The sequence below is a fragment of the Eucyclogobius newberryi genome, unplaced genomic scaffold, assembly GCF_026437365.1.
Source record: "Eucyclogobius newberryi isolate DKJ021-1_F unplaced genomic scaffold, fEucNew1.0.hap1 SCAF_20, whole genome shotgun sequence".
Taxonomy (NCBI): Eukaryota; Metazoa; Chordata; class Actinopteri; order Gobiiformes; family Gobiidae; genus Eucyclogobius; species Eucyclogobius newberryi.
Genome location: NW_027315835.1, coordinates 18878226 through 18905681, shown reverse-complemented (window position 1 = coordinate 18905681; position 27456 = coordinate 18878226). Strand labels below are relative to the sequence as shown.

The 27456-nt window shown below is 39.5% G+C and overlaps 3 protein-coding genes across 7 annotated transcripts; 2 read left to right on the top strand and 1 right to left on the bottom strand.

The window, feature by feature from the left end:
• Positions 1 to 452: 452 nt before the first annotated feature.
• Positions 453 to 4978, top strand: luc7l (LUC7-like (S. cerevisiae)). Of its 5 annotated transcripts, none has more exons than XM_072455569.1 (9): positions 453 to 663; positions 1301 to 1560; positions 1639 to 2286; positions 2771 to 2869; positions 2945 to 3055; positions 3126 to 3269; positions 3346 to 3522; positions 3616 to 3746; positions 3822 to 4081. In XM_072455569.1, exons 4-9 carry the CDS (start codon positions 2774 to 2776, stop codon positions 3979 to 3981), a joined length of 819 nt encoding a protein of 272 aa, XP_072311670.1. In that variant the 5' UTR covers positions 453 to 663; positions 1301 to 1560; positions 1639 to 2286; positions 2771 to 2773; the 3' UTR covers positions 3982 to 4081. The 5 variants fall into 5 exon arrangements, with proteins under 5 accessions (XP_072311670.1, XP_072311669.1, XP_072311671.1 ...); XM_072455570.1 differs by having other exon boundaries at positions 454 to 663; positions 1301 to 1371; positions 2192 to 2286; XM_072455571.1 differs by lacking the exon at positions 1301 to 1560 and having other exon boundaries at positions 455 to 663; positions 2192 to 2286; positions 3822 to 3977; positions 4065 to 4978.
• A 188-nt stretch (positions 4979 to 5166) lies between these two features.
• Positions 5167 to 15071, bottom strand: LOC140368604 (epidermal growth factor receptor kinase substrate 8-like protein 1). The gene is made up of 18 exons (XM_072455565.1): positions 14855 to 15071; positions 14592 to 14750; positions 13688 to 13834; positions 13543 to 13604; positions 11372 to 11481; positions 11041 to 11093; positions 10829 to 10958; positions 10446 to 10534; positions 10172 to 10246; positions 8227 to 8375; positions 7524 to 7668; positions 7088 to 7134; positions 6900 to 7008; positions 6688 to 6810; positions 6460 to 6610; positions 5518 to 5689; positions 5322 to 5454; positions 5167 to 5260 (listed from the first exon to the last, which is right to left on the bottom strand). The coding sequence occupies exons 1-18, from the start codon at positions 14891 to 14893 to the stop codon at positions 5174 to 5176; spliced, it is 1980 nt and encodes a 659-aa protein (XP_072311666.1). The 5' UTR covers positions 14894 to 15071; the 3' UTR covers positions 5167 to 5173.
• A 3574-nt stretch (positions 15072 to 18645) lies between these two features.
• LOC140368605 (sodium-dependent neutral amino acid transporter B(0)AT2-like) lies at positions 18646 to 22782 on the top strand. The gene is made up of 11 exons (XM_072455566.1): positions 18646 to 18845; positions 19301 to 19458; positions 19728 to 19848; positions 19930 to 20105; positions 20459 to 20569; positions 20648 to 20889; positions 20963 to 21146; positions 21229 to 21430; positions 21519 to 21678; positions 21752 to 21914; positions 22013 to 22782. The coding sequence occupies exons 1-11, from the start codon at positions 18647 to 18649 to the stop codon at positions 22253 to 22255; spliced, it is 1959 nt and encodes a 652-aa protein (XP_072311667.1). The 5' UTR covers position 18646; the 3' UTR covers positions 22256 to 22782.
• The last annotated feature ends 4674 nt before the right edge of the window (positions 22783 to 27456 follow it).

The following is a 27456-nucleotide window of genomic DNA, read 5'->3' as shown; positions in this document are numbered from 1 at the left end:
CGCAACAAAAACAATGTGCCAATTGTCAAAGCTAGAATATGTAACATGTGTATTTACTGTTTGTAAAGATAATATTGTGTTAATGAGGTGCACATTTCACAACGTAAAGCTGTAGGCTACCGTAAGTTGCCACAGACATAGTCCAAAGGAAAGTATAAACTGTTAAACAGCAGGACAACTTTTCTCTTCCTGTTGTATTCAGCTGACAGCAGTAGCCTAATCCCAGAGACGTCTAGTCTATATCATTTTTGTCCACTCTACAGTGTATACTAGCGCAAAAGAAACAGACAAGTACAGCTTTGTGGTGCCGAGAATAAAAACGCAGCCATACACAAGAGTCGCCCGGTCTATTATTAGTAATTATTGTCTTAGATTGGACACGATTCAGTTCACACAACACAACTCACCCTGGCCTGCCTGCGTCTCATGAAACGGAAGTGTCGTCATTCGCGGATTTAAACCGGAAACGGACGAAAAAGAAACGCCAGCCTGAAGAGGAGGTGATGCTCGCAAGAACTAACAATCGCGTGCCATAACCACTAATCAAGAGACAGCACATCGTAATACTGGTTTTATAAACAGCCCACGAAGAAATTGCAACAATGTCTGCTCAAGCTCAAATGAGAGCTTTACTGGACCAGCTGATGGGAACAGCCAGGGATGGTGAGTTGCCGTAGCCTGTTAGCTTAGCTGTGCTAGCCAATATGGAGGCACCGCTAACACTTGCTAGTGGTGACTGTAATCTTTGAGAGCTGCATGAGTGTGAATTACATGGGGCTCCACTGGTTACGTTATTATTGTTATATAGTGATTATTCCAGATTTAATGTTTGTATTGATTTAGCTGTGGCTCCTCGTTAAGTGTACTTTGGATTTAAAGCGCTGTGTTATGTACCTTTTTCTTTGCACGGGCCAAAGTTGAAATGACAAGTTCTTTGCTGTCTGTTGTTGATGCTCTAGTCTTATGGGCAAAAGGTAATTTCTTTTATTTGCAAATACCCCCATTGATACATTCGTTACTTTAGCCTGTAACGATGTCTTTTCATTGATGAGCGTAGTTTGATGGCTTTTGAACTCGATACTGCAGTAGGACCATGTAGCTAAATGGTTACAAACATTAAATGATACACAACGCCTTAAGGTAAACTTGAACAGGCATCTTGAATAGCTTTGTTCCATTTTTATAGGAGATTTGTGTTGTAACTTTGTGGTTGTATGTGTGATGAAGTAAATAAAATTCTTCCCATGCATATGTTGCATACAAACTGAACAATTGTGGCCCCTTTATTTTATTCATTAAGGTTCAGTGTATCTTTGCCAGCCCACACCAATCTGCAAAGGAGTTGCAGAAAAGCCTCATGTTCATCGAGCCGTGAGTCATACAATTTTTAAAGCTGTTATAAATCATATCCAAACAATTTGTTTGCCTTCCGGAAATTATTGTAGTTTTATTTTAAAACCTTGCGCAAAGCTTCAGTGGCACGAACCTTAACCATTGGAGTAGTGTACAGTTTCAGCTAAGACATCTGGCCTCAAGTTTAAACAGGAACCTTTTCTTAAGGTAATTTCAGCAGTCCAAAGAAAGCCTTTTCACAACTCATTTACAATCTGACTTGTGTATGACAACTTCTTACTACAGGTATGGGCAAGAACACTGTTCCAATTAAAACTTTTCTACAGCGGGTTTAAATTCTGCAGCTGAGGTCTTGAAGATGCAGAAGGGTACAGTATGTGGTGCAAATCGCAGTGTGTATACAACACTTTCTTTCTTCGCTTGTTTTCTGCATTTTTTTGTTTACTGTGCTTTCATTGACACTTGTTAAGGACATTGCTGTGACTAAAGGAAGAGATTACTTCTGCAGCAAACAGCAAACATCTTTTACATTTTGTGGATATTTTGCAAGATTAATGCAATTGGCATAGAACTTTTCTCGTAGGACAAATTGCAATCGCAGCGCCTGCTGTGAACATAATTGCAAGTGTTTTGATTTTAAAGAGACACCATTTTATCTACCAACAATGTGCACAAGATAAAAGCAGGCCTCTTAAAAACCACAAAAGAAGAAAAAAAATCTTGATGTGAATGCCAATCATGCACACAAATATTTCATGTTTTTAATTTTTGGATACACAGGCCAAAATAGCAAGTATGTTCTGAGTTCTTGCTCAGTTTGTCTTTCACATTGTTTCAGGTGATGAGACGCGGCAGAGGGTGAAGTTTACCGATGACCGGGTCTGTAAAAGCCATCTTCTTAACTGCTGTCCACATGACATTCTCTCTGGAACAGTAAGTACTGGTAGATCTTTATCCTAGTTTAACTTCTTCATAATTTCAGCTGGATCTCAGGAGACTATATAACTTTGTATAGTTAGAGAAATATTCAAACTTATGAACTGCAAATGTTGAACCTTATCATTATTTGTTAGAGATTGGCTCCACAAATTTGCAATATTATCCGTAAGGTTTAAAAGTCCTGTCAACTTTGAGGTTGAATAATGGCACAATTTTTTTGAAGCTAGTGAAAAAATAATTTAACTTTAGTTTTTTATTCTGACAATAAAAACGTGAACCTTTTTTGTTTCATGTGGTTAGGCTTCATAATTACAGAGACATTAACCCTGGACCAGGTCAACAAATCTGCAATTTGACAGTTAAACAGCAAATTCTGGCGGGGAATTCTGACCTGGCGCAAATTTAAACTATAAGGATTAGGATATAATGTGATGTCATGTGAACAGAATCTAATTATGTCCTTTTCTGCCTTTTACAGCGTATGGATTTAGGAGAGTGTGCAAAGATTCATGACCTGGCCCTTCGAGCTGATTATGAAATTGCTTCCAAAGAGCGGGATCTGTTTTTTGAGTTGGATGTAAGAAAATACACAGAAATATAATATGTTTAACGCATAATACCACGAGTCTCATCTGTGATACGTTCTTTTCAGGCTGTGGAACACCTCGAGTCTTTCATTGCCGACTGTGATGGAAGGACAGAATTGGCCAAAAAGCGTTTGACTGAAACTCAAGAAGAGATCAGTGCAGAAGTTGCAGCTAAAGTGAGTGCTGTTGCCCCCTATGGAGCATACTGTGACCATGATTTTTTTACACTGCATTTTGTTGATGTAGGCAGAAAAAGTCCATGAGCTAAATGAGGAAATTGGAAAACTTCTGGCCAAGGCTGAGCAGTTGGGAGCCGAGGGCAATGTTGATGAAGCTCAGAAGGTCCTTCAGGAAGTAGAAAAGGTTCGCACCAAGAAGAAAGATGCTGAGGTAAGAGTGCGAGTCTGGGATTATGTTTTCTTTTTTAGTGTTGGATCTAAAAATATATGTTCACTTATGTCATTAGGAAGAGTACCGAAATTCTATGCCGGCCTCCAGCTATCAGCAACAGAAGCTGCGGGTGTGTGAGGTCTGCTCTGCTTACCTCGGTTTGCATGACAACGATCGGCGCCTGGCAGACCACTTTGGAGGGAAACTCCACCTGGGATTTATTCAGATTAGGGAGAAACTGGACCAACTGAAGGTATGGGCAATACACACTATACTGTTAAGATAATTAGACAATGCTACAATACTTATCAATTAACTTCTTTCTGTATTGTCTTTTTGCATTTAGAAAGTTGTTGGTGATAAGCAGGAGAAAAGGAACCAAGAGCGCTTGAAGAGACGAGAAGAGAGGGAGAAAGAGGAGAAGATGAAAAGAAAGACCAAGTCACGCAGCAAGGAGCGGGAGCGAGAGCACAAGCGGTAAATTCTGGTCAAAAACCTCTGCACAGACTTTTGTTAATGCAAAATAATTCATACATATTATGAACTGGATAGGTCCCGCTCACGAGACCGCAGAAGGAGGCGCTCACGCTCTTCCTCTCGGGAGAAGCGCCGTTCCCGCTCACGTTCCAGGGACCGGAGGAGGAGGCACCGCAGTCGCTCTCGAAGCCGCGGCCATCGCCACAGCAATGAGAGCAGTTCTAGGCATAAGTGAGTGGTCACAAACCTGAGCTCCGTTTTGCTTCTTTTGTGTTTCAAATAAATCCTTGATTGATCATGTCGCTCCCGCAATACCAGGTCATCCAGGGATCGTGAGCGTTCCTCCAGGGACCGAGAGCGTTCTTCCAGAGACACAGAGCGCTCGTCTAGAGACCGGTCCCGAGAGCGAGAGCGGGACAGGAGGGATGGTGTGAACGGCAAGTCGGACTCCAGACGAGCAGAGGATAAGGATACAGGAGACCTTTGAAGATAAATGTCCACAATCCCACCTCCTTCTGTGTCCATCACCTGTTCTTTTCAAACTACCCAATGTCACATTCAGCCCTCACTTTGACCAATGTGTTTTCTGCTTACATAACTTCTTTGATTTTAATGGACAGTCGTCTTATGTTTGTTTTATTATTTTAAGCATCCAGAAGTCCACTGAACAAAATTTTAACAGCTTATTGGTCAGTGGATTGCTGCAATGTCAAGATGTGGGGCTAATAAGTTGGTTGTATTGTATCAAACAATTTTGTTATGTATATTCAATATCACAATCTAAAAAGCAAACACAAATGTTTGCGCAGAAGATAAAACTACAATAATTTGTATTTAAGCTTGGTGAAAATGGGGCAGTATTGAGTAACCCCAAATAAAAATCTGAAAAAATTGATGTTTATAAATGGCCAGTAAACGGATATGCAGACAATTTTTTAAAAAAAGTTTTTGATGTCATTATTAGTTTAGTGAGTACTGGTGGCATCTTTATTGTTTTTTGTGTTTGTTTTTTACTCTATGATTCTTGTGTGTGTGTGTGTGTGTATATATGGTTTCTTTGGGGCTCTACATCAGATGTCATAAATAAAGGAAACACAATTCAAATGCATTGCTTTACCATAATGTGTCATTTCATTTTTACCTTGAGATAGTCTTTTTTGTGTTATTAAAAACTGAAACATGTTATTTGTTTTGCATTAGTCATTTACTCAGAATAAAAACAGATAAATACAGTTTGTTTAATTTAGTACTGTGCAGCATAAACATACATTGCATGTTCACTCACACTTTCTACTATACATTTAGAATGAAAGTTTATGTCATTGTATTTTAGAGTAATGACTGACGGTATGTTTTCATGACAAAAAGCTTGTCAGTGATTTTTCTTTTTTTTACAGGACAATTAATGTTTAGTTGTGGATTGTTTTTTACAATGTGCCACTCTCTAAATTATGATCAACTTTCATTTTCTGCTTCTCCATGACGGCTTCCAGCTCCGTGGCTCTCCTAGCATCCTGTAAAACAATTTAACGTCATATTGGAGGACATTTTTCACGCATGCAAAGAGTTTTTTACCTCTAGCAGCGCTTTCTGGACAGTCAGCTGACTGTACACTCTGGCGCCCTCTTTAGGAATCACAGAGCGTAGCTCCTCTTTATTTAGAGAGAAGAGCTGTGCCCCAGTCAACACACCCAAACAATCAACCGCTCTAAAAAGAAAGGATAAAGTTCATAAAATGTACACCTAACCATGTTAAGTATGTTTTCCTTACGCATCAGTGAAGCCCTTCCCTCGGAGCCACTCTGCCACCTCTTCAGGGGGAGAGTGGTAGTTCAGCGGGACACTTGTCTCTGAGGAGCGGGGGATGACCAGGGGCTTATTCAGATTGGCCTTCCCGTTGGTCAGCTTCTGGAGCAGCTCCTCATTCACCTCATTCATAAATTCTAAAAAATATTAAAACATAGACGCGGACATAAATGATCCATGCGGTAAGGTAAGGCAGGGTTCCCAATCATTTCAGCCCGGGACCCCCACAATAACCATGCAACCAACTTGGGACCCTATCGGTAAAATTAAATGGATGTCTGTAATAATAAATCTTTTAAAATTAGGTTTTTTGTATATACACCACAGAAAAGTCACCACAGAAAAAATATTTTTGGGGACACTTTTTGCTTTGATCACAGCACACATTTGCTATGACATAGTTTCAATAAGTTTCTGCAATATTAAAAGATTTATCCCCATCCTGGGTTGAATTATTTTTCACCAACTGATCTTGTATTGATGATGTGAGAGAGTGACCACTGCACAAAGACTCTCACTGGGGTTCAGATCTGTAGTTTCTGCTTCTCCATAGGTGACCCTTCTCAAACATACTGACATGGTTTCCATGACAACGAGCTCATCACCTGTAGCAGTTATCCAGTAGGAGGCTTGAACCTACAGTATTTGCTTAGTTGAATCCAACACTACACTCACTATTCTACACTATTTCACACAAACACATTTGAATCACATCCAAGGTTTATTTTACTTGTGTGTAACTTATTTAATGGAAAGGGTTAGATCTTTTTTTAATATATGTATTTAAAATAATGTACTTTAAAATGAAATAAGACACAGCCAATGTGAGGAGCAAGCCCAACTCTGGATTTACAAGTTTAGTAATGTTTTTACACCCTCAGTTCACCGGACTTGAGCGTTGTGGTACCTTTCTCTGTGTCCTCTGTGGCAGGTGCATTTGAGATGTAAGGAGGCATGCTGACTGGCCTTTTGGGGGAGGGAGAAGGTAATAGGGGCGGGGCAGGAGGACTCAGCGACAGTCTGTTATCAAGCTTAGGAGCAGGGGGTGGGGCTGGTACCTGGGAACAACAAAAAGGGAACAATCAGGTAGGTACATGGTAGTCAAACATTGAGCTGTGTAAGTTGTGAGTCTTACATTTGTGGCGTTGGCGTGGGGGCTGTCCACATGGGCCATGGGTTCCAGCATGTTGTTAGGGACGAAACCCACTTGGTTGAACCGATTGCGACACTTCCACCAGCGTTTGGATGATTCAAGCACCTGCAATAATAAATAGCCTGTTCTGAGTACATTTGGCCACTCATGAAGGAACAGTATAAAATATATAAACATAGTAACTGTATGCATACCTCAAGTACTTCCCCCTTTTGAATTGAAAGTTCACTGTTGTTTCTTGCTATGAAGTCATAACTGCAGCAGTAGAGTCTGTCGAGTTGAGGGGGTTGTCCATAGCCATCTCTGAGAGGAAACAAGGAGAAAAATAACATTGTGATAATGGACATAAACACAATTTTCAATGTATTTAGGGTCAACTTACGCTTCATCGTTGACTGGAGGTTTGACTTGTTGGGATATCCGCTCTTGCTGTAGGTAGAACATAACATAAACATAAAACATAATAGAGGTTTGCTATTAAATAATAATGTGATTATGAGAATTACTAAATTATAGTATTATATAATATATTATATATTTTATATTATACCCACGTAACTTTAACAATAAAAATGTGCTAATATTTAGTTATACAACAATTGATTTAATATATTAAAACAAATATAATTAAAATATTAAAACATTTTGTTTTCTAAAATAGTAGCTGTCTATGTAGTGAGTGGTTAGTCAGCCCAAAAGAATAAAGTGGTGAAACACATTCTAGTTAGTAACAAACTTGTTTGACCTAGTCCAGTGTATTGAGCATATTAACTATGTTGTAATGGAGCATCTCGCTCATGTTCTCTGACATTCAGTACCTCTTGTTTTTCTCGGAGAGCTTCATGTTTGTGCGCTGACTCGACAGGATCCTCCCAAACCTGCCCGTCCGGCCTCGAGGCTTCCGGCTTCCAGCCATCTAGGAACACAGGGCTGTATGGAGCCACCGGTTCTCTGAGCTGAGAGCTGCAAGACAGACATCTGATTACAACAGCAATTACAACAACCATTTAACATAATGTAGTGCTCTAATAAATATGTCTTTGTAAAATATGATATCTACACAAAGCGGATTTCAGACTCTTTGATATAGCCATAGCAGAGAACAGATCACACGAAAGTCTGATTCCTTTTACAGTCTCTAAGCGGGTTCATTCACTGTGCGCAAATTCAAGGAAGAAATATTGAAAAAGAAAAACAAAATAGAACATATTATGAATACATACTGAAGGCTTAAAGTATCAATACTCATAGTTCAAATATTTGTTCAAGGAGGCAGTGTAACTTTGAAATGGTTTTATGTGTGCAAATGAATGAGTCAGTTTCGCCCATGTCTAATTAGTTTATCGAGCCACATTCTTGCCCTTTCCCTCATGTTGACGTGGATTCCCTTTATTCCCTTCCCCTTAATCCCCTTTATGTTTATCATCACCTCTACTTTATTCATTGAAGTCAATCAAGGGGTATTCATACTTCATTGTAAGTTTGGGTTAGAGGCAGCATCTCCATGTGTTTGATACTGACCGTGGCTGTGTCCAGTTGGGCCCCAGAGACTTCCACAGCTGCCTCTCCTCCTCGTTGAGAGTGTCCTGTAGCAGGGTCACGGCAGATGTGGTCATGGTGGGGCTGGTCACAGATGCCCCCATGGTGGGCCCGCCTGTAGTTTTCACCATCTGTAGGCACACATGAAATCAGCATCAACACTAGTCTCATGGTTCGTGTATCATTCAGGTGTGGCACTCAAAATATACGCCTTATCAAACATAGGCGTAAGATTATTGGAGATTGAGTTGAACGGAAATTGACCAGGGTTTATCAGACATCATTGTCCTCTTGTCATCATGCAAGTTCCTTTTTCTATTTGTCAAGAGGTGCATTCTCATTCAATACAAAACCAAGTCACATAACAAAATGTTGCTACGTCACTGTTATTGATACAACTTTCAGGAATAACTGGTCAATAAACGAAACATCTCAAACTACAAAACTGAAAAACAATGGCGACAGGGAGCTGCGGGTGTGAGAAATGGTACAGAAAAACACAGAAAGCAGGCTTGGGTTAGCATAACTGATTATGGTCTAATAATGTCATATTACAAAATGACAACACCAGATTCTGCCACGACCAAATATTACATGTCCATTAAAATTAACAGTCTTATATTAAAGACATACATCTAATCTTTACCAGAACAATCTTTTGCGACCGACAACATTACACATTTGACACGACACACTATTTTGACCTGACACATGCTTACGGTTACTTTCCGCTTGGTGTCCAATAACAAGCCAGTGCCTCATCCTCGGATCGCACCATTATCTGCAGCTCCACACATTACACGTCTATCACCTTTGTAATCACTAAATCTCATGTAGACCTTCACACACAGCGGCTATAATGCGATATTACAAAATTGATACCATGGATATTTTAGGATGAGGTTCCACCCTAACTTTTAATCTGATTTCTTTTGATATTTCAGGGTTCGAGTTTGAGTCATTGCAAAAAGGTCACAAGTTCAGGCCATTTAACTGTGCTCTGTGCTCACTCACTAGGTCCTAAAGTGAATTCTTAAAATTTGAAACTAGCTTTGTTCAATTATAATTTTAAAATGTGTTTCTAAAATAATAGCCCGTGGCTGGAGAGCCACGGCGCGGTCAAATGGCCGCGCAGTTTCAGGGACCGCGGCATTTCCCTTATAGCCCGTTATAGCCTCATGGCTAACCCTAACCCTAACCCTAACCCTAACCTTAACCTTAACCCTAACCCTAACCCTAACCCTAACCCTAACCCTAACCCTAACCCTAACCTTAACCTTAACCCTAACCCTAACCTTAACCCTAACCCTAACCCTAACCCTAACCCTAACCCTAACCTTAACCCTAACCCTAACCCTAACCCTAACCCTAACCTTAACCTTAACCCTAACCCTAACCTTAACCCTAACCCTAACCCTAACCCTAACCCTAACCCTAACCCTAACCCTAACCCTAACCTTAACCCTAACCCTAACCCTAACCCTAACCCTAACCCTAACCCTAACCCTAACCCTAACCCTAACCCTAACCTTAACCTTAACCTTAACCCTAACCCTAACCTTAACCCGGCGCGGTCTAAAACGGCTCTAAAACGCGGTCAAATAGCGGCGCAGTTTCAGGAGCCGCGGCGCGCGCCGCGGCACTGCAGACACTCCCAAAATAATATATACAAAGGAATGCAGTGTAAGGACTTGAGAGCTTTAAATAGCCAAGTCTGAGTCCTCGGTCCCCAAGTCAAGTCCTGAACCTCAAACCGAGTCATAGTCACTGCCCTCAGGAACGTCAGAGTCAAGTCAGAGTCATTCACAAAACATCCATTTGAGTTGAGTCCGGACTCCCTGGCCTGAAGTGACTTAGAAAACAAGTCTGAGTACTTTCTCTCTGGTACATTTATAGTAACAGCAGGTGTAAAAGTGGTCTGACTTACCATGTCCAGAGGTTTAAATACGTGATGCACAAGGTCCTCTGACGATGGGTTGGAGATTGTCAATTTCAAACGAGCCTAGAAAAAAATACTCCGTCAATGATGTTAATGACAAATATGCTCTTATGTTTGTTTTGGTGGTATTGGTTTGAGTTGAATAAGCATGATTTTTTATATAGAGTTTTTACATATTTAGATATATATATATATACATATATAAGATACTGGAGATTTGTTGTTTACCAATGAATATGTATTCCTACTGCATCTTACTCACCAACAGACTGAAGCAATACTTGAATTTCTGAAAGATATCGACAAACTCCTCTTCTGGTGGCGGCTTGGCTTTTGCAGTCAGTAGATCCTCTGTGAGAAAATATCTGTTAGCAGTTATTTTATACTCGTAAATACAACAATTTCAAGACGCACTATGTAACTTTTCTGTGTCGGATATACTACAGTGGCTGCACCTGTCTTCTTGGAGTTATAACTTTTGCTGAATGATTGTATTTATCTATGAAGCGTTTATTCAATTACAGGAGTTTTTTATCGATCAAAACTATATTCGTTGATAAATGATTTCTCTCTCCACAGATCTGGCCTGTAACTTGTCCTAACAGCGCCACCTGCTTGTCTTGAATACACTTTCTTCTCGTTTACCTTCAGCACTTTGCTTTTTGCTTTTTTTTTTCTTCTTCTTCCTCTGGTTCAAGACTGTGGCTGCCTCTGCCGTCTGCTGCAGCTTGGCCATGAAGCTCTCGATGTCATCAAAGCAGTGATTCAAGATGCCCTGGAGATAATTATACCCATTATAAATCTGTCCAGACTTTGCACACAGCCCAATGTAAATAAAATGTGTTGTATATTCCTACCACTTCTCGCTCCGCTCGCAGGAGAGTAATATCTGGGCCGTTGACGCCGTTAGCTGTTTTGGGAGAGAGAAGAGGTTTCAGTGCATCCATTTTCATTCATGACTTCCCCAGCGTTTGGCATTCCTGTCCCCCTTTTACCCACGTCCAGCCTCTGCTACACAACACCCCCCTTTACACACACAAACTAACAATGATATCTCTGTGCCGCACCAAGGCCTCCACGACAAATGCCTCTTTCTGTGTCCCCCCCCCCCCCGGCTTCTTATCATGCCAAATCACTATCCTCACCTAAAGCACTTTTTACCGCACTAGTTGGATTTTAAACGCTTACCTCTGTGGCCTGGGTAAGGTGGAGGGTTGGCCGGTGGTGGGTTTGGGGCATATGGGAGAGGATGGCTCGGAATGTCCTGTGGGTCAGTCATGTCTCCACTCTGAATGCCCCTGAAATATCAAAAAGCTTTCTTAATTAGATCACGCACAAGGAAGAAGTAGGCATGATGTCATCCATGGCACATAAATTATTGCATAATTATTTTACCGTCTCAATCCACCTACCTGGATAAATGAAAGTTATCTAACTTTATTTATCCAGGTTGGTCAAATTTAAAACAAATGAAGGTGTGGTAGTACGTATTAAGAGTGTTTATTGAAATATTATACTGTGATCACAAACATGGCTGGTTAGTAGCATGAGCAACACCACTGTGTAATAATCTATGGGATTCTGATCTGCATAGTTTTAAACACTTATGAACAAGAAGTAATGATCTACAATTGATGCACTATGCTGTTTGGCTTGTAACGTTATCATAAATATGATATAAAAGGAAATCAGTGAAATTAAGCCTAAATTAATTCATCCTTTATATAACCTGGTTAAAAAACACAATGAGTCCAGGCCAAATGGCAGCAGCACAAATGAATCAAGATGTAGTTATTTGCAATTAAAAAACTACACAGATATAACGCAAAGGACTTTTCAGTAACTAACAGCAAACAACCATGTCGACCTCAAAGCAAACATATTGACAGTTTATCTATCTAATTAAACTCCTCAAAGATTTAAAGGTATCTGCGTGAAGGAGAAGGCTGGTTCCAACAATAACCAGCCAGACAACAAGCTCTGTCTATTAGAGATCAATGCAAATCCTATTTCTATACATCAACGCAAAGCAAACACTGTTACTGTGGCTCTCTAATGTTTCAGTTTGAAATCAAACATGCTTTTTCAGACAACCCAAAGGTGTGAGCAAAAGGTCAACCCCATTCTTGAATTTGTTACAAAAATGTAAATACCTTTAAAACCAAATGTCCGTCTGCACACGGCCTCACCACATCCACCTGTCAGTCGTCCTTTAAACTCTTTAAACTGTTCAAAGCTTCCTAAAGTAATGAGCAAACAGATCCACTCATCACTCCTCTGCTCGCTGCTCCTTCTGTCACAATGGCCTGGTTATATGTGTCACACCTTCTTGAGTTATGTGGAAACGGGTAAAACGAGTCCCTCTCTCCTCTCTCAGCTGTTTACACTGTCCCCTCTGTCTCTGTCTGAGACTGCAGTCGCTCAATGGGAACTTTGATTCAGTGGGAACATAATGGCCAGTGAAAGGAACAGCAGGGTAAATAGTATGAAAAGCAAATAGAGATGAAGTACTGCGTGGTGAGATTCAGGCATTGTCGGGATCTACAGCATTTCTTTTTTTTAAACAGGTTATGAATAAAGACAGGTGTATCAGTCTAGTTATAGTTGTATCCAACACAGCAATAACCCAACATTGCAATGGTGAAACATGAGTATTTACCATGAATATAATCACCCACAATGTGAGTATATTTCAAGACAAAAGACTCATTATCCAGGATGCCCTTCTTTTCATAACCAGGCAAGTATTATGTCAGAGATGTATCTTGCCAGGACATAGCAGCAGCTTTTGAATGCAGTTTGAATACTTCAGTTGGCGGGCAACTTCCTAACCCACTGTGCCACTCTTGCCTCACCTTAATAGCAGTAACAAATATTTACTGAAACATGAACGTTTTGTATCTGGAACTGCAATGTGTCACAATAAATACATACAAAAATAACTAAAAACAACAGTGAAATCCTCGATTTCATTTCCACTGTCTAATACATTATCATTCATCTAGTGATAAGAAAATAGATAAAAGACTATATCGGTTATCTGGACCCATGCTAAAATCATATCTATGACCAAGAAATCATTTTCAAAATAACACACTGTCATCACCTCATGAAAGAGCAGGATTTGTTTTCATCTGAGAGATATTAAGTAAAAAACAGAATATCTTTGTATACACAGATAATAGAGACATTGTAAATAGTGTGAATTCAAAACACAAGTCTGATTAAAAGGTGTGGGCCTGCTCTATTTCAAATGTATGAGTTTACGCTAATCAGATCAGTATGTGGCCCATTTCTGGCATATTATTGACTTTTACTAAGACACACACTTTGATTATAGATGACATATGTATACAGACCTGCTTCTGTTGGTGTGTTGACCTGAAAGTGCTTGTGAGATGTCCACACAGATCTGCTCGGCCTGCGGGAGCCGAAAGGAGGCACACTTGTAAAACCTAACACCATGAAGCCAAGACAGAGTTGTTTTGGTTCTGAGTGACTTACCTTCACCATCTCACAGTTAAAGAAGTGGATATCGGGCTTTTTCTGATCAGTGCTTTGACAGACAAGCAGCAGTAAGGAGGTGAAGTGTCTCTCTGTTTTGGAGTCGCAGCGTAGAATAGATTTGAAAGAGTACTTCTCCAGCTCATCCTGAACCAGAATCAGAATACAAAAACAGTTATTAAAAGAATGCAAGATATGATTTCAGTGATATATGACAGTCTTATCATTTATTGTCAATTTCACTCAAATAATTTAAAAATGTAAATTTTAAGCACAATTTCCTCATTCAGTTGTTCTCAACCTAGGGTTCAGGACTCTTATAGCAATTGCAAAATAATTTCAGGAGGTCCTTGGGTAATATGGGGAAAAATATGTGCAATAGTCTTCAACGAATCTTGGTCCCTTTAGATGCAATGATAAATGTATATTTGTTTTTGTTGTCCACCAATTTCATTTAACCAGGCTTATATCTTGAAAATAAAACCAAACATTAGACATGAAGCTTATCTATCATTTTGTGGGTAGCCTGCTTTTGTGTTTGGGTGTGCGAATGATAATGGTGGCTGTTATGGGGGTTGTGACTGAAATTCCCTGGAAAGCATTATCATGTAATGTGCAGTTAAATTAACTAAACATGTTTTACCCTTCAAAACAAAATTAAATTAGTTATTATTACAATGTTTTTATATAGCGTGTTTCCACCTTCAAGGCACTTAAAGCACTCTATTAGGCAATGTGGGTGAAGTGGCTTGAAAAGGACACAACTACATTTCCTCCAGCCGCCGCAGTGTGGCACCTGGTGTTCCCATCTGAGCACTAACCAGGCCCTGGTCTGCTTAGCTCCAGAGAGCTGATGAGATCTGGCATTGGCAAGCAGGTATGGCCACAAGTGTTTTCTTCTCACCTGATTTTGAATGTCCCGTAGAATGATAGAGTCTGACGCGACATCCAGAAACATCTGTTGACTCCACAACTTTTTGTTTTGAGCCAAAAATGAGAGTCGTGCCTGGGCCTCCTCCACACTCTGGACATCTCCATCCTGGAGCGAGAAGGTCAGGAGATGCTGCAGAAAAACAGAAACTGATGTCACTGTATTATAAATGATCTGTGGTTAGTAACATTCTTGCTTGGTCTACGCAAACACGCGGTTACAGAAAGTGAACTTACATTTACAAGATGCCGTGAAATGTTTGTCATCTTGTGCATCCGTCTCTCAGTTATCTAAAAGTAGAAATGACGTCAAATCAGACGACAATAAAAGTACATGTAAGGGAACCTCCTACAAAGTAACACTACGTCAGCTGATTCCTATTTGTGATTCACTGACAGTGGACAACACAAGAGTACAAGAGGGAGAGCTGACCAACCAGTTATACAACAGTACTGTGCACCTCTCCATTCAGCGCTTCTCAGACTACATCAAACGTGTCAATGGGAGTAACAAGTGGCTAGTATCACTAACACTCCCTTATTAGCGGTTTCACTAGACTGACATCTGGTGAAACACTAATATACTGTAGCTGGTGTGAATATTTAGTGGGCCTACATTTCTCTCAAGTAAATATAAATGTAGTAAACTGGCATAGTCACAGTGGTCGGTATATTCAAGTATCAAAGTAATGGGAAAACAGGAAGAGTAAATAAAGTAGTCTATTGTCCTGTAGGTGGACGTGAACACGCCCTTTGAAAGATAAACAAGAACAGCCCACTAGAGCTGTGGATGTTGTACACACTTTATGCTAACTTATGATTGCCATTTTAACAAGTGAAAAAAATAAACAAAACAAAAACAACCCATCACTCATTCACACCGACCATGAAAACATTTGGAAATATTTTAGTTGTACTTACTGCTCAGTCCCAGAGTCGTGTTATATCCTTTGAAAGCACCTGTCTGTGTGCGCTGTGCGGGAGCCTTGTGTGACTTACCTGCAGGTGACTCCTCACTGTGGTATTCATCCTGAAGCAGACCCCGCCCCGAGTCCCCACCTCAGGGGCCGTACTCTGCCCCCTGTGCACCACACTGCAGCGCTCAGCAACATGCAAGCTTACATATGATTTGACATGTTATTTCAACTTCATACAGGCAATCGTAAAATATAATTCCAATAGTTCCATCACCAAATTGGTAAAAAAAAAAAAAAAGGAAATAAAAAAGAACTTGAGGCTGTAGATTTGGTTTGGTCGTGTTCTAGTCCTGGTTTAGTTCAGGTTTAATACAGGTCTGATTTTGTGTATAGTTTAATCCCAAAGTTGATGTGAGAGAGCACCCTTAAAGGCTAATTTCAGTTAGTGTAGGAATATTCAACTTAAATCCAAATATATTACATTAAATTGTAGCGCATGGTATAAATATATGGCCTAGAAGTAAAACAAATAATGTCTTTCTCAGTAAAATATTTTTCTTGCAGTTACATCCTCGATTATAAAACCATCTTAGAGCTTTTCAGTCCAAACCATCTCAAATCATATATTATCAAACTAACAATACATTCTACCAAGGGGTTTCAGTTAATTTAACTGTACTGCCCTATCCCCTATTCATATGTACATTGACTGCACTTTCAACCAGGACTTTGTCTCAGTACAAAAGTTTCATTGAAAGCAATGTTCCATATTACTCTCTCATCCCCAGGAGAAACTTAAGGGGAGTAAATAATGTTTAATGAATCTCTATAGACCTGCAACGTGGAACGCAGTGCAAATGTGCCATAACGACAGAGGAGAACCAGATTTATTATGTCAAGCTCCGCACACTTATCTAAGCCTACACTTTCTCTACAGCAAAGAAATCCCAACATAACTTGTTAAATCCTAGACCTACTAACCAAATATCCAGTGTTTCTGCAGTGGCACGATTGGTTTAAGATAAAAACAAATCTATCCTACTTGTTTAAAATGTTTATGTTATAATTTGAGGATGTTACACTGGTAGATAGAATAGATTTACACACACTTTATTAATCCACACAAGGGATTTTATTTGGACACAGTACCTCACAAAATGAACACTATTATGCAAGCTAAATCATTGTTTAAATCCGCAATGTCTGACTTTCTGGTGGGCCTCCATGATATTTATAAAATGATTTATAATATGTATAAATTCTTAGGGAGTCTATTTTCCACACTGACACTTTTTCATCAATATCCTAATACATACATACATGAGTATATGATAGGCACACAGTGAACAAATTCCTCATCGTTTCAGTTTCAACTGTTCCTTTTGGATACTAAAATGGTTGGCATAATTCCTGTTCATGACTCAAAAGAGCCTTCTATAAGTGAGTAACTGTGTCACATTGTTGACATTGAGAAAAAGACCTTGAGAAAAGTAGATACCTGTTGAATTCTAACATGTCTGTGATTGGCTGGCAGGAGGCAGGAGGCAGGAGGCGGGGCCTTGTGGAGAGGCCGTGCCTCCAATTTGACTCTGAAAACTTTACAACATTTTCCTCTTTGAACTTAATACCAGGGTAAGTTGCATGATATGGCTGCGTGCCGTCTCTGACTACACCATACTATTCTGACATAATATTCTCAATTGATTTTAGTGCGTTAATAATACACTTGTCATTTCTGGTCGTTGCCTGAAAAGTTTTTCTACGTGGCAAGGCGCGTGCGTGTGTGTGTGTGCGTGCGTGCGTGCGTGTGTGCGTGTGTCAAGCGCACGGCTTTATTTACACCCGTCAACTTCTCACACCATTATGTGTCATTATTTTACCGGACACTTCTAATCCTAGTGTTTTATAAAGTCCAAGCGCGTGATCAGGCTATAGTTTTTAAAGAACTCAAACAATTGCAAGTGTTTTTTTCTTGATTTTCTGATGGGTTATTTGTGCCACGTGTTATGTTGACAAAATGTAAACAGAACTGCATGGACCATAATACACAGTCTATTGGTCGTAGTTGCACGGTTGCTGTTGTTTGCTCCACTCACATGTGGAGAATGAATGATCAAAGACTGGTTTAGTTTAGTTTGGTTTGGTGTTTTATGGCGGCTGGTATCCAAGTGTTACATTACCGCCAGACTTTATTCTTTAGACTTTTTCTTTAGACTTTATTCTCTTTATTCATGTTAAACCACGAGGGTATTTTATCATAATGTTGCATTTACGTAACGTAGTCAAGTTTGGTGTGTATTGAAATATAGGTGGCATACATTTTAATTAAGATGATGCAGCTATTTGGTTGAACTTCCATTACAAATAGGACAGTTGTTGATATGTATATACAGTACTAAACCCAAAGCAGAGTTTTGTTATTGCCATTTCTACAATGGATGCTAATGCGTGTCCGACTGTCCCTGAACGCACCGTACGTAGGTGTGGTTTGTGTGTTGCTGTTGCATCAAGCGGAAGAGGTTTAGCACCAAATAAAGGGTCGTGAACGCGGGCTCCTTTGACCTCAGATATATTTGTTGGCGACATTCAGTCTCTACTTTTAAATTACTACCTCAGACCATTCTTTCCCCAGCCAAGAGGAATATAATGGCTTTACATCTACGCGTATTTACGTAGTACTAACGCACCAGCCACACACGTGTTCCTCTCTAGGCTTCACATCTCTTGTCTACGTCTGATTATATTGTTATAGAAACTACCTCAGAAAAACTCACATTCTGCCACGTCTGCTGGGAATAAGGTCAGTTCAACATAAGTTTTGGGTTTACTTTGAAGATTTTCTGTTCGCGTAGGATGATTGTCGCTGCTGGGATTGTCCTCGCGTGGGTTCGAGACCATGACTGATATGTTGAAAAACACATGTCATGGCGCAGCTCAGACAAGTGCTTAAAATGTAATTAATCTAATGAGGGATTATTCCTGAGAACTGTAAAGTTATAGGTGTTTAACCATCTGGTGGGAATGATCACAACTGAGCCATAACACTGTTTGTATTTGGCCATTGTGTCTTGTGTAGTGTCATCTTTTCGTTTTCATGTGTATCATTACAGACATGGAGAAGCAGCCCTTGCCTGAAGACAATGACCAGACTGAGAGACCCTATGGGAGTGAAGACAGGCAGCTGGACCCTGAGCCAGTGGCCCGAGTGGGCTGGGACAGTAAAATCGAGTACTTTTTGGCCCAAGTCGGGTTCAGTGTGGGTCTTGGAAACGTGTGGCGGTTTCCATATTTGTGCCACCAGAATGGAGGAGGTGAGAGGGGCTATTTTAGCTGACCAGTGAGAGTGTGAAGTAAGAGGACACCCCTTTTTGTGTGGCTACAACAACAGAGTGAAGCATAGTGTCTAAAAACAACGGTGTTAGAATTTTTCTCATCTTTACACATAATAAGTGATTTATAGAATGAATTTATCTGAATGTGGGGTTTTACCTCTGTGAATAGTGAAATATACAATATGATATGCATATTTAACAATTGCTGAAGATCACTTAAGATCTGTTAGGACAGCTAAGATCATGTTAGTTTAAGATCTATAAGTGCCTTGCCCACAATAAACAATGCAAATTTATTAAATAAATAAAGCTACAAGTGGTTGGTTTATGGTCATTTCAACCAATAGCTCTTTTAAGAAATGTATACATAATTATCTGTTGTGAATTGGTTGTTAGTATATAATAAAGTCACTTAACACTGGTTCTCTCTCCAGGGGCCTTCCTCCTCCTGTACATTCTGCTGATGCTGGTGGTGGGTATCCCTCTATTTTTCCTGGAGCTGGCCGCAGGACAGGCCATTAGACAGGGGAGCATCGGCGTGTGGAAGTACATCTCCCCAAAGCTGGCTGGGATCGGCTACTCCAGCTGTGTGGTAAGACACTCTCTCAATTGGCTTTGGTTGGTTTGGCTGCCGAAACACAGTATGTTTGCATATTCTTCCAGATAATGTAAGGGTCATCATAACAAGAAATGACATGCAATAATGGTAGACCTCTCTATCTTTCAAAAAAACTCGTACAAAACTTGTTTGTAGCTCAAGTCACAATTCACTCTTACATTTTTTTTCCTTAAAATCAACTCCTAATATTGAGATGTGATTTTGCTGTAATATAATTCTTTTCTCATACAAACTGTCCACAGGTGTGTTTCTTTGTTGCTCTTTACTACAATGTAATTCTTGCGTGGAGCCTCTTCTACCTTGGTAACTCATTCCAGCACCCTTTACCCTGGGAACAGTGTCCAAAAGAGGGCAATGCTACTGGTAAATACTTCTCTACAGTCAACTGCACATACATTCTTTGGATTTTTTTGTTTTCAATAATTATATTTTCTTGATTTTTAGTAAAAGAGTGCGAAATGAGCTCTCCCACATCGTACTTTTGGTACCGTAAAGCTCTGGACGTCACCGACTCGATTGAGGAGACCGGCTCATTTAACATCTACATTGTGTGCTGTCTGCTGGCGGCCTGGATCATCGTGTGCCTGGGAATGTTTCGAGGAATCAAAAGCTCTGTCAAGGTTGTGCGCTAATCTAGTTTGACTTCTTAACTGTGTTTTGAATGCTACATTTGCACCTCATTAAATCCGTGTCATGTGGTGGGCTTATGTCAGAGTTTAACCAATTATAAAACACCAAACTCAAATGTTTATTGCTATTAAGTTTTGCTACTCTACTATTGGTTGAACTTAAACATTAAGCAAAACAGTTTCATTACATAAAAAGGGGAAGTTAAAGTTTTGTAAAACAGGTGCAAACCCCTTGAAACAATCCTTTTTGTTTTTTGATTTAGCATTTTTATTCATTAAATGTGTAGCTGTACCTGTTCACATTTATATTGTATCTTAATCATAATCCTGTGTTTACTTTGCAGGTTATGTACTTCTCTTCCATATTTCCGTATGTGGTGCTGTTTTGTTTCCTCGTGCGTGGACTCATGTTAGACGGTGCCATGGAGGGCATCAGCCATATGTTCTACCCCAAGGTACGCCGCTATAATGTCCATCTCCAAGCAATTATAAAAAGTTGATGTTTGCTAAAAGTATCTTCTTTCAATTTTCAGCTTGAAATCTGGGGCAACATACAGGTCTGGAGACAAGCTATCACCCAGGTGTTTTTTGCTCTTGGTCTGGGCTTTGGGTCCATTATCGCCTACTCGTCCTATAATCCTAAAAACAACAACTGCCACAGAGACGCTTTCAGTGTCTCCCTCATTAACTTCCTAACGTCAGTGCTTGCCACCCTGGTTGTATTTGCAGTGCTAGGCTTTCGTGCCAAAACAAAGGTCAAGGAATGTATCTTAAGGTATGTTATTTAATGATCCTATTTCTACGTAATCAAACTATTTTGCTATCAAACACTGCTTTTGTTTCCACAGTAATATGCAGCAGTTATCTGAGGGATTCCACAACAAGTTGGTGAACGTGACCTTCATGCCTAAATTCAACATGTCAGACCCCAGTTCTGTGTCTCCTGAAGACTACTCTTCCTGGTTTATTCAATATGGCAAACAGATCCCAGGGAATTTAACTGAGTGCAACTTGGAGAAGGAGATGCAGACGGTAAATCGCTTTTTAGATATAACCTCCTTTTGCTTTGGGGAGTTTTAATATTAAAAGAGAAGTTCTGTTTTTGTTCATTCAGGGTGCAGAAGGCACTGGTTTGGCATTCATAGCTTTCACTGAAGCTATGACACTGCTTCCCGGGAGTCCTTTCTGGTCTGCCATGTTCTTCCTAATGCTGCTCAACCTGGGACTCAGCACCATGTTTGGCACTTTGGAGGGCATTCTGGCTCCACTCACGGACCGCTTTAAGACACTGGCCAATAACAAGACAAAATTCACCGGTAAGACCTTGTTCCACGGCTTGATTTTAGCTGTGTGTACTGTATGTATTTTAGAGGCTGATGTGTAACTTGATGGCTGTTCTTCTAGTGTTCACCTGCGCCATCGGCTTTCTGATTGGCACGCTCTTCACTCAGCGCTGTGGAAACTACTTTGTCACAATGTTCGATGACTACTCTGCCACTCTGCCCCTCATCATTGTGGTGGTGTTTGAGACCTTCAGCGTATCGTGGGTGTATGGAGCTGATAGGTGAGTTTAGTGCTAACTGGACAATATGGTTAATAGTTAGACGCCTGTAAAATCTAACATTGGTGTTTTGTAGGTTTCTTGATGACTGTGAGGTAATGCTAGGATGGCGACCACCTGTTATCTACAAATACCTGTGGAAATACATTTGTTTGCTTTCAATGCTGGGTCTGCTGCTGGCCACAACAATACGAATGTTTATTAAAAGACCAACATACATGGCGTGGAATCATGAGAAAGTAAGAAAATTAGCTGTTTATTAGTAAAACTTACTAATTGACTTTGTATTGATTACTAATTGACTTTGTTACTAATTGACTTTGTATTGATTATCCAGGCCACTGAGGAGTATCTTGACTATCCTGATTGGGCATTGGCTGTTCTGGCTTTGCTGATCATATTTGCTATGATGCCCGTCCCTCTTTTCTTCATAATTTCTGTGTTGCGGGACAGAAGGAGGGGATTGTCCAGTGATCGAGAAAATGCTACTTACAGCATGGTCAGTACAGATGACAAGGGTGACAATGACACTCCCCTTACAGACATGTTAGAACTGGAGCCCGCAGCAATGTTGACATAAATGTGTTACAGAGCCACTGTTACGCACTATTTCCATCACATGAGCTACTAGAGAATTTTCAAAATCCACAGAAAATGATATATTGTTTAATCTATCAGGATCTTTCTTAAGAATAAGTCATAACTCGTTGTTACAGCAGTGTTTTTTCTTTGCTACGAAACCATACCATTTGGCAAAAACCTGGCGAATAAGGATATTAGATTGAAGTCCATGCTTTTGGATATCTCTGGTGTAGCTATTATATCATCCAAAACCCCTGCTGTTAGTAACAGGAAATTGTGTGAGTGCACATGAGGTGCTTGTACCATGCTGACACTACTGTTTTGAGTATTAGTAACAGTGAGATCTTGGAACGTGATCTCCAGAGTACAAACCCACTCTATTGTCAAGAAAACACAAGAGATTATAATCATGGCTCTATAATATGAACCACTAAAAGCTTCAATATTAATGTTACGGACTGTGAACTACATTCAAATGTGTTTACAGTGCTGCCCGGTGGTTGAGTGGTTAAGGCACAGCACACATATGCCAGACAGCACTAGAACTCCGAGAGGTTTGAAACTACTAGAACTCAGTGGAGTGATTTGGACTGCTCCACTTTAAACCAATGGAATTCTGCCATAGAATGTTTTTGTCTTGCTGCCCGGTGGCCAAATGGTTAAGGTGGCAGCACATATGCCAGGCTCCATGTACAGCCGGCCGCAGTGACGTGAGCTCGAATCCCGTTTACAGCATGTCCTCCCTTCTCTCCCATCCCCCATTTCATGCTGTCTTTCCAGTATAATAAAAGCCTACAGGCCAAAAATCTAAGAAAAAATAAATAAAAAAAACAACAAAGTACCCAAGTCCTGAAAGTATTCCTCTGAACAAAAAAAACCCCACAAATCATGATGTGTTGTTGAGCAAATATGTTGTGTATTTTCTAAACTTGTTTGGAAAGTTTTGTACAGATATGGGGGAGAATAGTGTCTAATGTTAATAATATGTACATAAGAGGGCAATGGCCTAGAATCAATTAATTTAAACACTCACCAAAATATTATGCATTAAAATTGGTAATCAACCAAAAATGTCTTGAGGGCCAAAAGAAACATTTTGTGATTTGTTTTAATGAATTATTTTTAAACTACATGCGTTTTTGTTAATGTATTGTGTGTCAATTTCTTGTACAGATTTAAATTCTGTTGAATGTATAATATTCAGTGCCTTCTCCCTTTTACTGATGATGAATCTTTGTTACATTCCAACACACAGTAGACTTGTGTATATATATTTTTTTTATGACTATCTGAATGCTTTGAATATATTTGTCTTATAGATTTGTTTGTAAAAGTTTAAAAGAATATGGGGGGGGGGGGGGGGGAGGCATATACATTTCAAGACAGCGCTTCTGAGTGGTGGTCTGGGAAGGTGGTGTGTCCATTTCTTTGTGAGGATTAGAGCAGGAGCGGTCGGGAGCTTTCGGAGGTCCATCATTAGGAATTGACTCCCTCCACTTTTCAGGTTTTGGGTTCGGTGCATGTTTTAAGCATGAACTCTTTTATTTTCTGTCATCATTTAATCTGATTCCTGTTTTTGTAGTTATTATGTTTATTTTTTGTGTTCGACCAGAGATTTTAAAGGCATTCAGAATTTATCAACGGCAAAATAAATTTGAACAAAAATGAGAAAAGAAAGAATAGACATTATATTTTTCAAAGACACCCATTTGAACTACATTGAACATTTAAAACTAACAAAATTTGTTTTTTTAAAAATCTTACTACTCATCATACAAAGGCAAACATAAGAGAGGAGTTGCAGTATTGAATGGCTTTTGAACAGTTTTGAATGTAAAGACAAAGGAGGCAGATATGTACTGGTTAAAGGAACTATTATATGGAAAGGTTTTTACTCTGCTGAATGTGTATGCTCCACCAGGGAGAGATATCACATTCTAGACAGATATTATGGACCTGACTAAACCACTCTGGGCGAACTCTAATTTTTGGCAGCGATTGGAGTTTTCGCATCCGACCTACATTGGATGTGTCAAATTTGAATGGCACTGGAGGAACAATAAATATAAAGTTCTGTAAATGAATGAAGAATATACGAATGATTGACATGTGGAGGGGGATAAACCCTAATGCACACCAATATACCAATTTTTCTTTCTTTCTGGCCACTAGGCGGGAAATTGGTACACATTTATTTACAAGGCAATGCTTGGATTACTGTCTGTACATTTGTACTTTGATCACACAGAGAAGTGTTGATCCGTATTCCTTACAATCAAATGATCAACTGTTGCTCTCCGCCTGCACAGCGCTGGGATAGAAAGTTCACTCAGCTCCTTTTGCTTGGAATATGTTGCAGAAAGACTGGAAATGGACTGAGTTCCTGTCCCTAAATGCCTTTAAAATCAAGTTGAAAGCATTGGAGATGGCATCAATAATGTGCAAATGTTTTTCTTATTTTAATGTTGCTTGTTGTAACTGTGTACACACACTCCATCTTGGCCAGGGCTCCCTTTAAATAAATAAAATGCAAACTATTGGTGGAACTGTAGATGTACTATTCCTTATCACAATCTTTCATGATGTAATTCAGAATAATATTCATCCTGAGTAACTTTACACATGCAATGATAAGAGTGGGGATATGGTACACTTTATGCCATTGCCAGTATCGCATCTGCCTGGGAAAGTTTGGGCACCGGAACATAAAACACTGTTATCATGAACTGTGGGGAAACAGTTGGACATTGAAATAATGTTAGTCTGTAAGGTTATTTAGTTACTACCACGCTTTTCAGGTGGTCTGTGTGTGTGTGTGTGTGTGTGTGTGTGTGTGTGCGTGCATGCGTGCCTGCGTGCGTGTGCGTGTGCGTGTGTGTGTGCGTATGCGTGTGTGTGTGTGTGTGTGTGTGTGTACTGTATATCACAGGTGACTGGAAAAAACCAGGTGCCTGGAGACTACAGTTGCCCTGGATGCTGATTTCATTTTAGTCAACAGACAAGAAGATAGAGAGCACGGACGACACAGCAGCTACATATTGGGGTATGTAAAGACAAATTCAGGCAGAATTTAGTCTAATTATACAAAATGAAATGATGTGGTTTTCCATTTGCCTTATTATGATGAGTTAATATAAACTGCCAAATGTTCTGTGGCATGTTCACATTTTAAATGTAGCTGTTTGTTTTGTCTTTACAGGTTTCTTCTCTGTTTTAGAAACAAACATGGCAAGTGCATCAAGTCTCTATCTCTTGTTGCTCTCTCCTCTTTGCACCTTGCTTTCTGAGGGTCAAATAAACCCCCACGAGGCCCAGGCCGCACCCCCTCCTCCATTACAGCTCCAAAACCTATTCGACCATGATCAAAACCCACATATGAACACCAAAAGTAAGTCTCATTTAAAAGCAAAATACTACAGAATATGTATATTTAGCTCTAAATTTCTATTATATTCTTTTAGGTAATCAATCGGATAATGGCATTACCAAAGTAGGGCTTTTTATTGCAGCTTCCTTTGGGATATTTGCACTAATAATCGTTGTTTACTGCATCTACAATCGGTTTTATACCAAGCAACAATATCAGCACACACAGTTGAATGACGACCCAGGTACCTTTATTTCAGTATCAATACTATTGTACTATTGTAGCTGTGTCTTATTTCATGACTCATCAAAACAGATTTTTGAATTTAATTTTGTGAAATACCAAAGTCAAAGAAAAATTGCAATAGTTTGTCAATGTTATCAGTATCAGAATGTATCGGGAAATTTTGTATTGTGTGAATTGTGATACGTATGATAGCGCCAGATTAGAGGCAATGCAATGTACTGAAAGACAAATTCATGTTTTTCATTTGTGAAATTCATGTTTTTCTACTGTGAAATGTTGTTAACCCTCAGCCATTACTCTAGATAATTCACTATATTAGAATAGTAATAAAGGGTATGGAGGACCCTGAGTGCCGCGTTAAATGGAGAAAAGTTTAGTGAGTCTTTAAAGTCTTTAAACGATATAAATGCTTTTATTAAAAAAAAAATTTAAAGACGATTTGCCACATGAATGTTTTTGCAAATCTACCGTAATAATGTGTTTTTGAATAACAATAATAATAATAATAATAATAATAATAGAACGACAAAAGACATCTAAAGTAATTTTAGGCTTATTGTCAAAATCTTGCAAATTTGTCCACTTTCAGATTAAGTCCAAATCTGAATATTTCTAAATTATTTTTTGCAATATACATACTATTAACTAAGTATTACAGGACATTCCGAAAACACATGGTAATGGTGGGCCTACTGGCACGGACTCAAACTCATTAAAGTGTTTGTTTATTTGTTTATCTTTTTTTTATCAGTTTAATTCTATAATTTGAAAATAAATGTATTGAATAGTTGTTTGAAAAAAATCCTATACAAAAACATTATTTATTTATTAAATATTATTTTTAAGAATCTTTTAATAAAAAGCTTCTATCCCCTTTAACGTGGCTCTCAGGGGCCTCCATAAATGGGCTTGGAATAAATTGTACAGAATGTGAACTGTTGATTCTTATTATAGATGTTTGTTTGAGTAGTGATGAAAATTTCATGTTTCTCCAGATTTCCCGTCAGACCTGTCTGATCCTCCCTCTGTTTTTTTCCATGGCTCCACCTTCTCCAGTGCATCACAGGTTCCCAAGTTCAGATACGGCTCCCTGTCTGACTCTCCCTCCATCATCTCTGTACCCCCCGTCCTGTCCCCTCCCCCCTGTGCTATGCCCTTCCCACCTCCATTTCTCTCCTCTCATTCTCTCAGGACCATCTCAGCACGGGACCTGCAGAAGAGCTGCATTTGACTGCATTAAGTGCAATCACAACATTCCTCTGCTCATTAAAAAACAAACATAAAATTTGTTTGGGGTTTTTGTATATTTTATGAGTCCCAAAAGTTACAAATGATCTGAGAAAAAGCATACATGTTGTTGAAATCATTTTGGTAAATTATTAAGAGACAGTATTGTCGATTTCCCCCATTATTTTAACACCATAGACAGGTATGGGAATTGTCCTAGTTTGAATGATTGAGAAATATCCTCTCTGTCCTGCCAGAGATCAAAGCTACTTTCACATTCTACTTGTATCGCACTGTTTACTCTTATTTTCCATTTTGAGCCGGGGTGTGCCAATAATAGCCGCTGCTCGACTGGAGAA

Excerpts from the sequence above, each read along its gene's own strand:
- LOC140368605 (XM_072455566.1), top strand. The coding sequence starts at position 18,647 with ATGGAGAAGCAGCCCTTGCCTGAAGACAATGACCAGACTGAGAGACCC. Across the intron at positions 19,849-19,929 it reads AAAAGAGGGCAATGCTACTG|TAAAAGAGTGCGAAATGAGC; the intron begins GTAAATACTTCT and ends CTTGATTTTTAG. Across the intron at positions 21,147-21,228 it reads TGGAGAAGGAGATGCAGACG|GGTGCAGAAGGCACTGGTTT; the intron begins GTAAATCGCTTT and ends TTGTTCATTCAG.
- LOC140368604 (XM_072455565.1), bottom strand. The coding sequence starts at position 14,893 with ATGCACAAGATGACAAACATTTCACGGCATCTTGTAAAT. Across the intron at positions 13,605-13,687 it reads TTAACTGTGAGATGGTGAAG|GCCGAGCAGATCTGTGTGGA; the intron begins GTAAGTCACTCA and ends CGGCTCCCGCAG. Across the intron at positions 8,376-10,171 it reads TATTTAAACCTCTGGACATG|ATGGTGAAAACTACAGGCGG; the intron begins GTAAGTCAGACC and ends GTGTGCCTACAG.
- luc7l (XM_072455571.1), top strand. The coding sequence starts at position 603 with ATGTCTGCTCAAGCTCAAATGAGAGCTTTACTGGACCAGCTGATGGGA. Across the intron at positions 2,870-2,944 it reads ATCTGTTTTTTGAGTTGGAT|GCTGTGGAACACCTCGAGTC; the intron begins GTAAGAAAATAC and ends CGTTCTTTTCAG. Across the intron at positions 3,978-4,064 it reads GAGAGCAGTTCTAGGCATAA|GTCATCCAGGGATCGTGAGC; the intron begins GTGAGTGGTCAC and ends CCGCAATACCAG.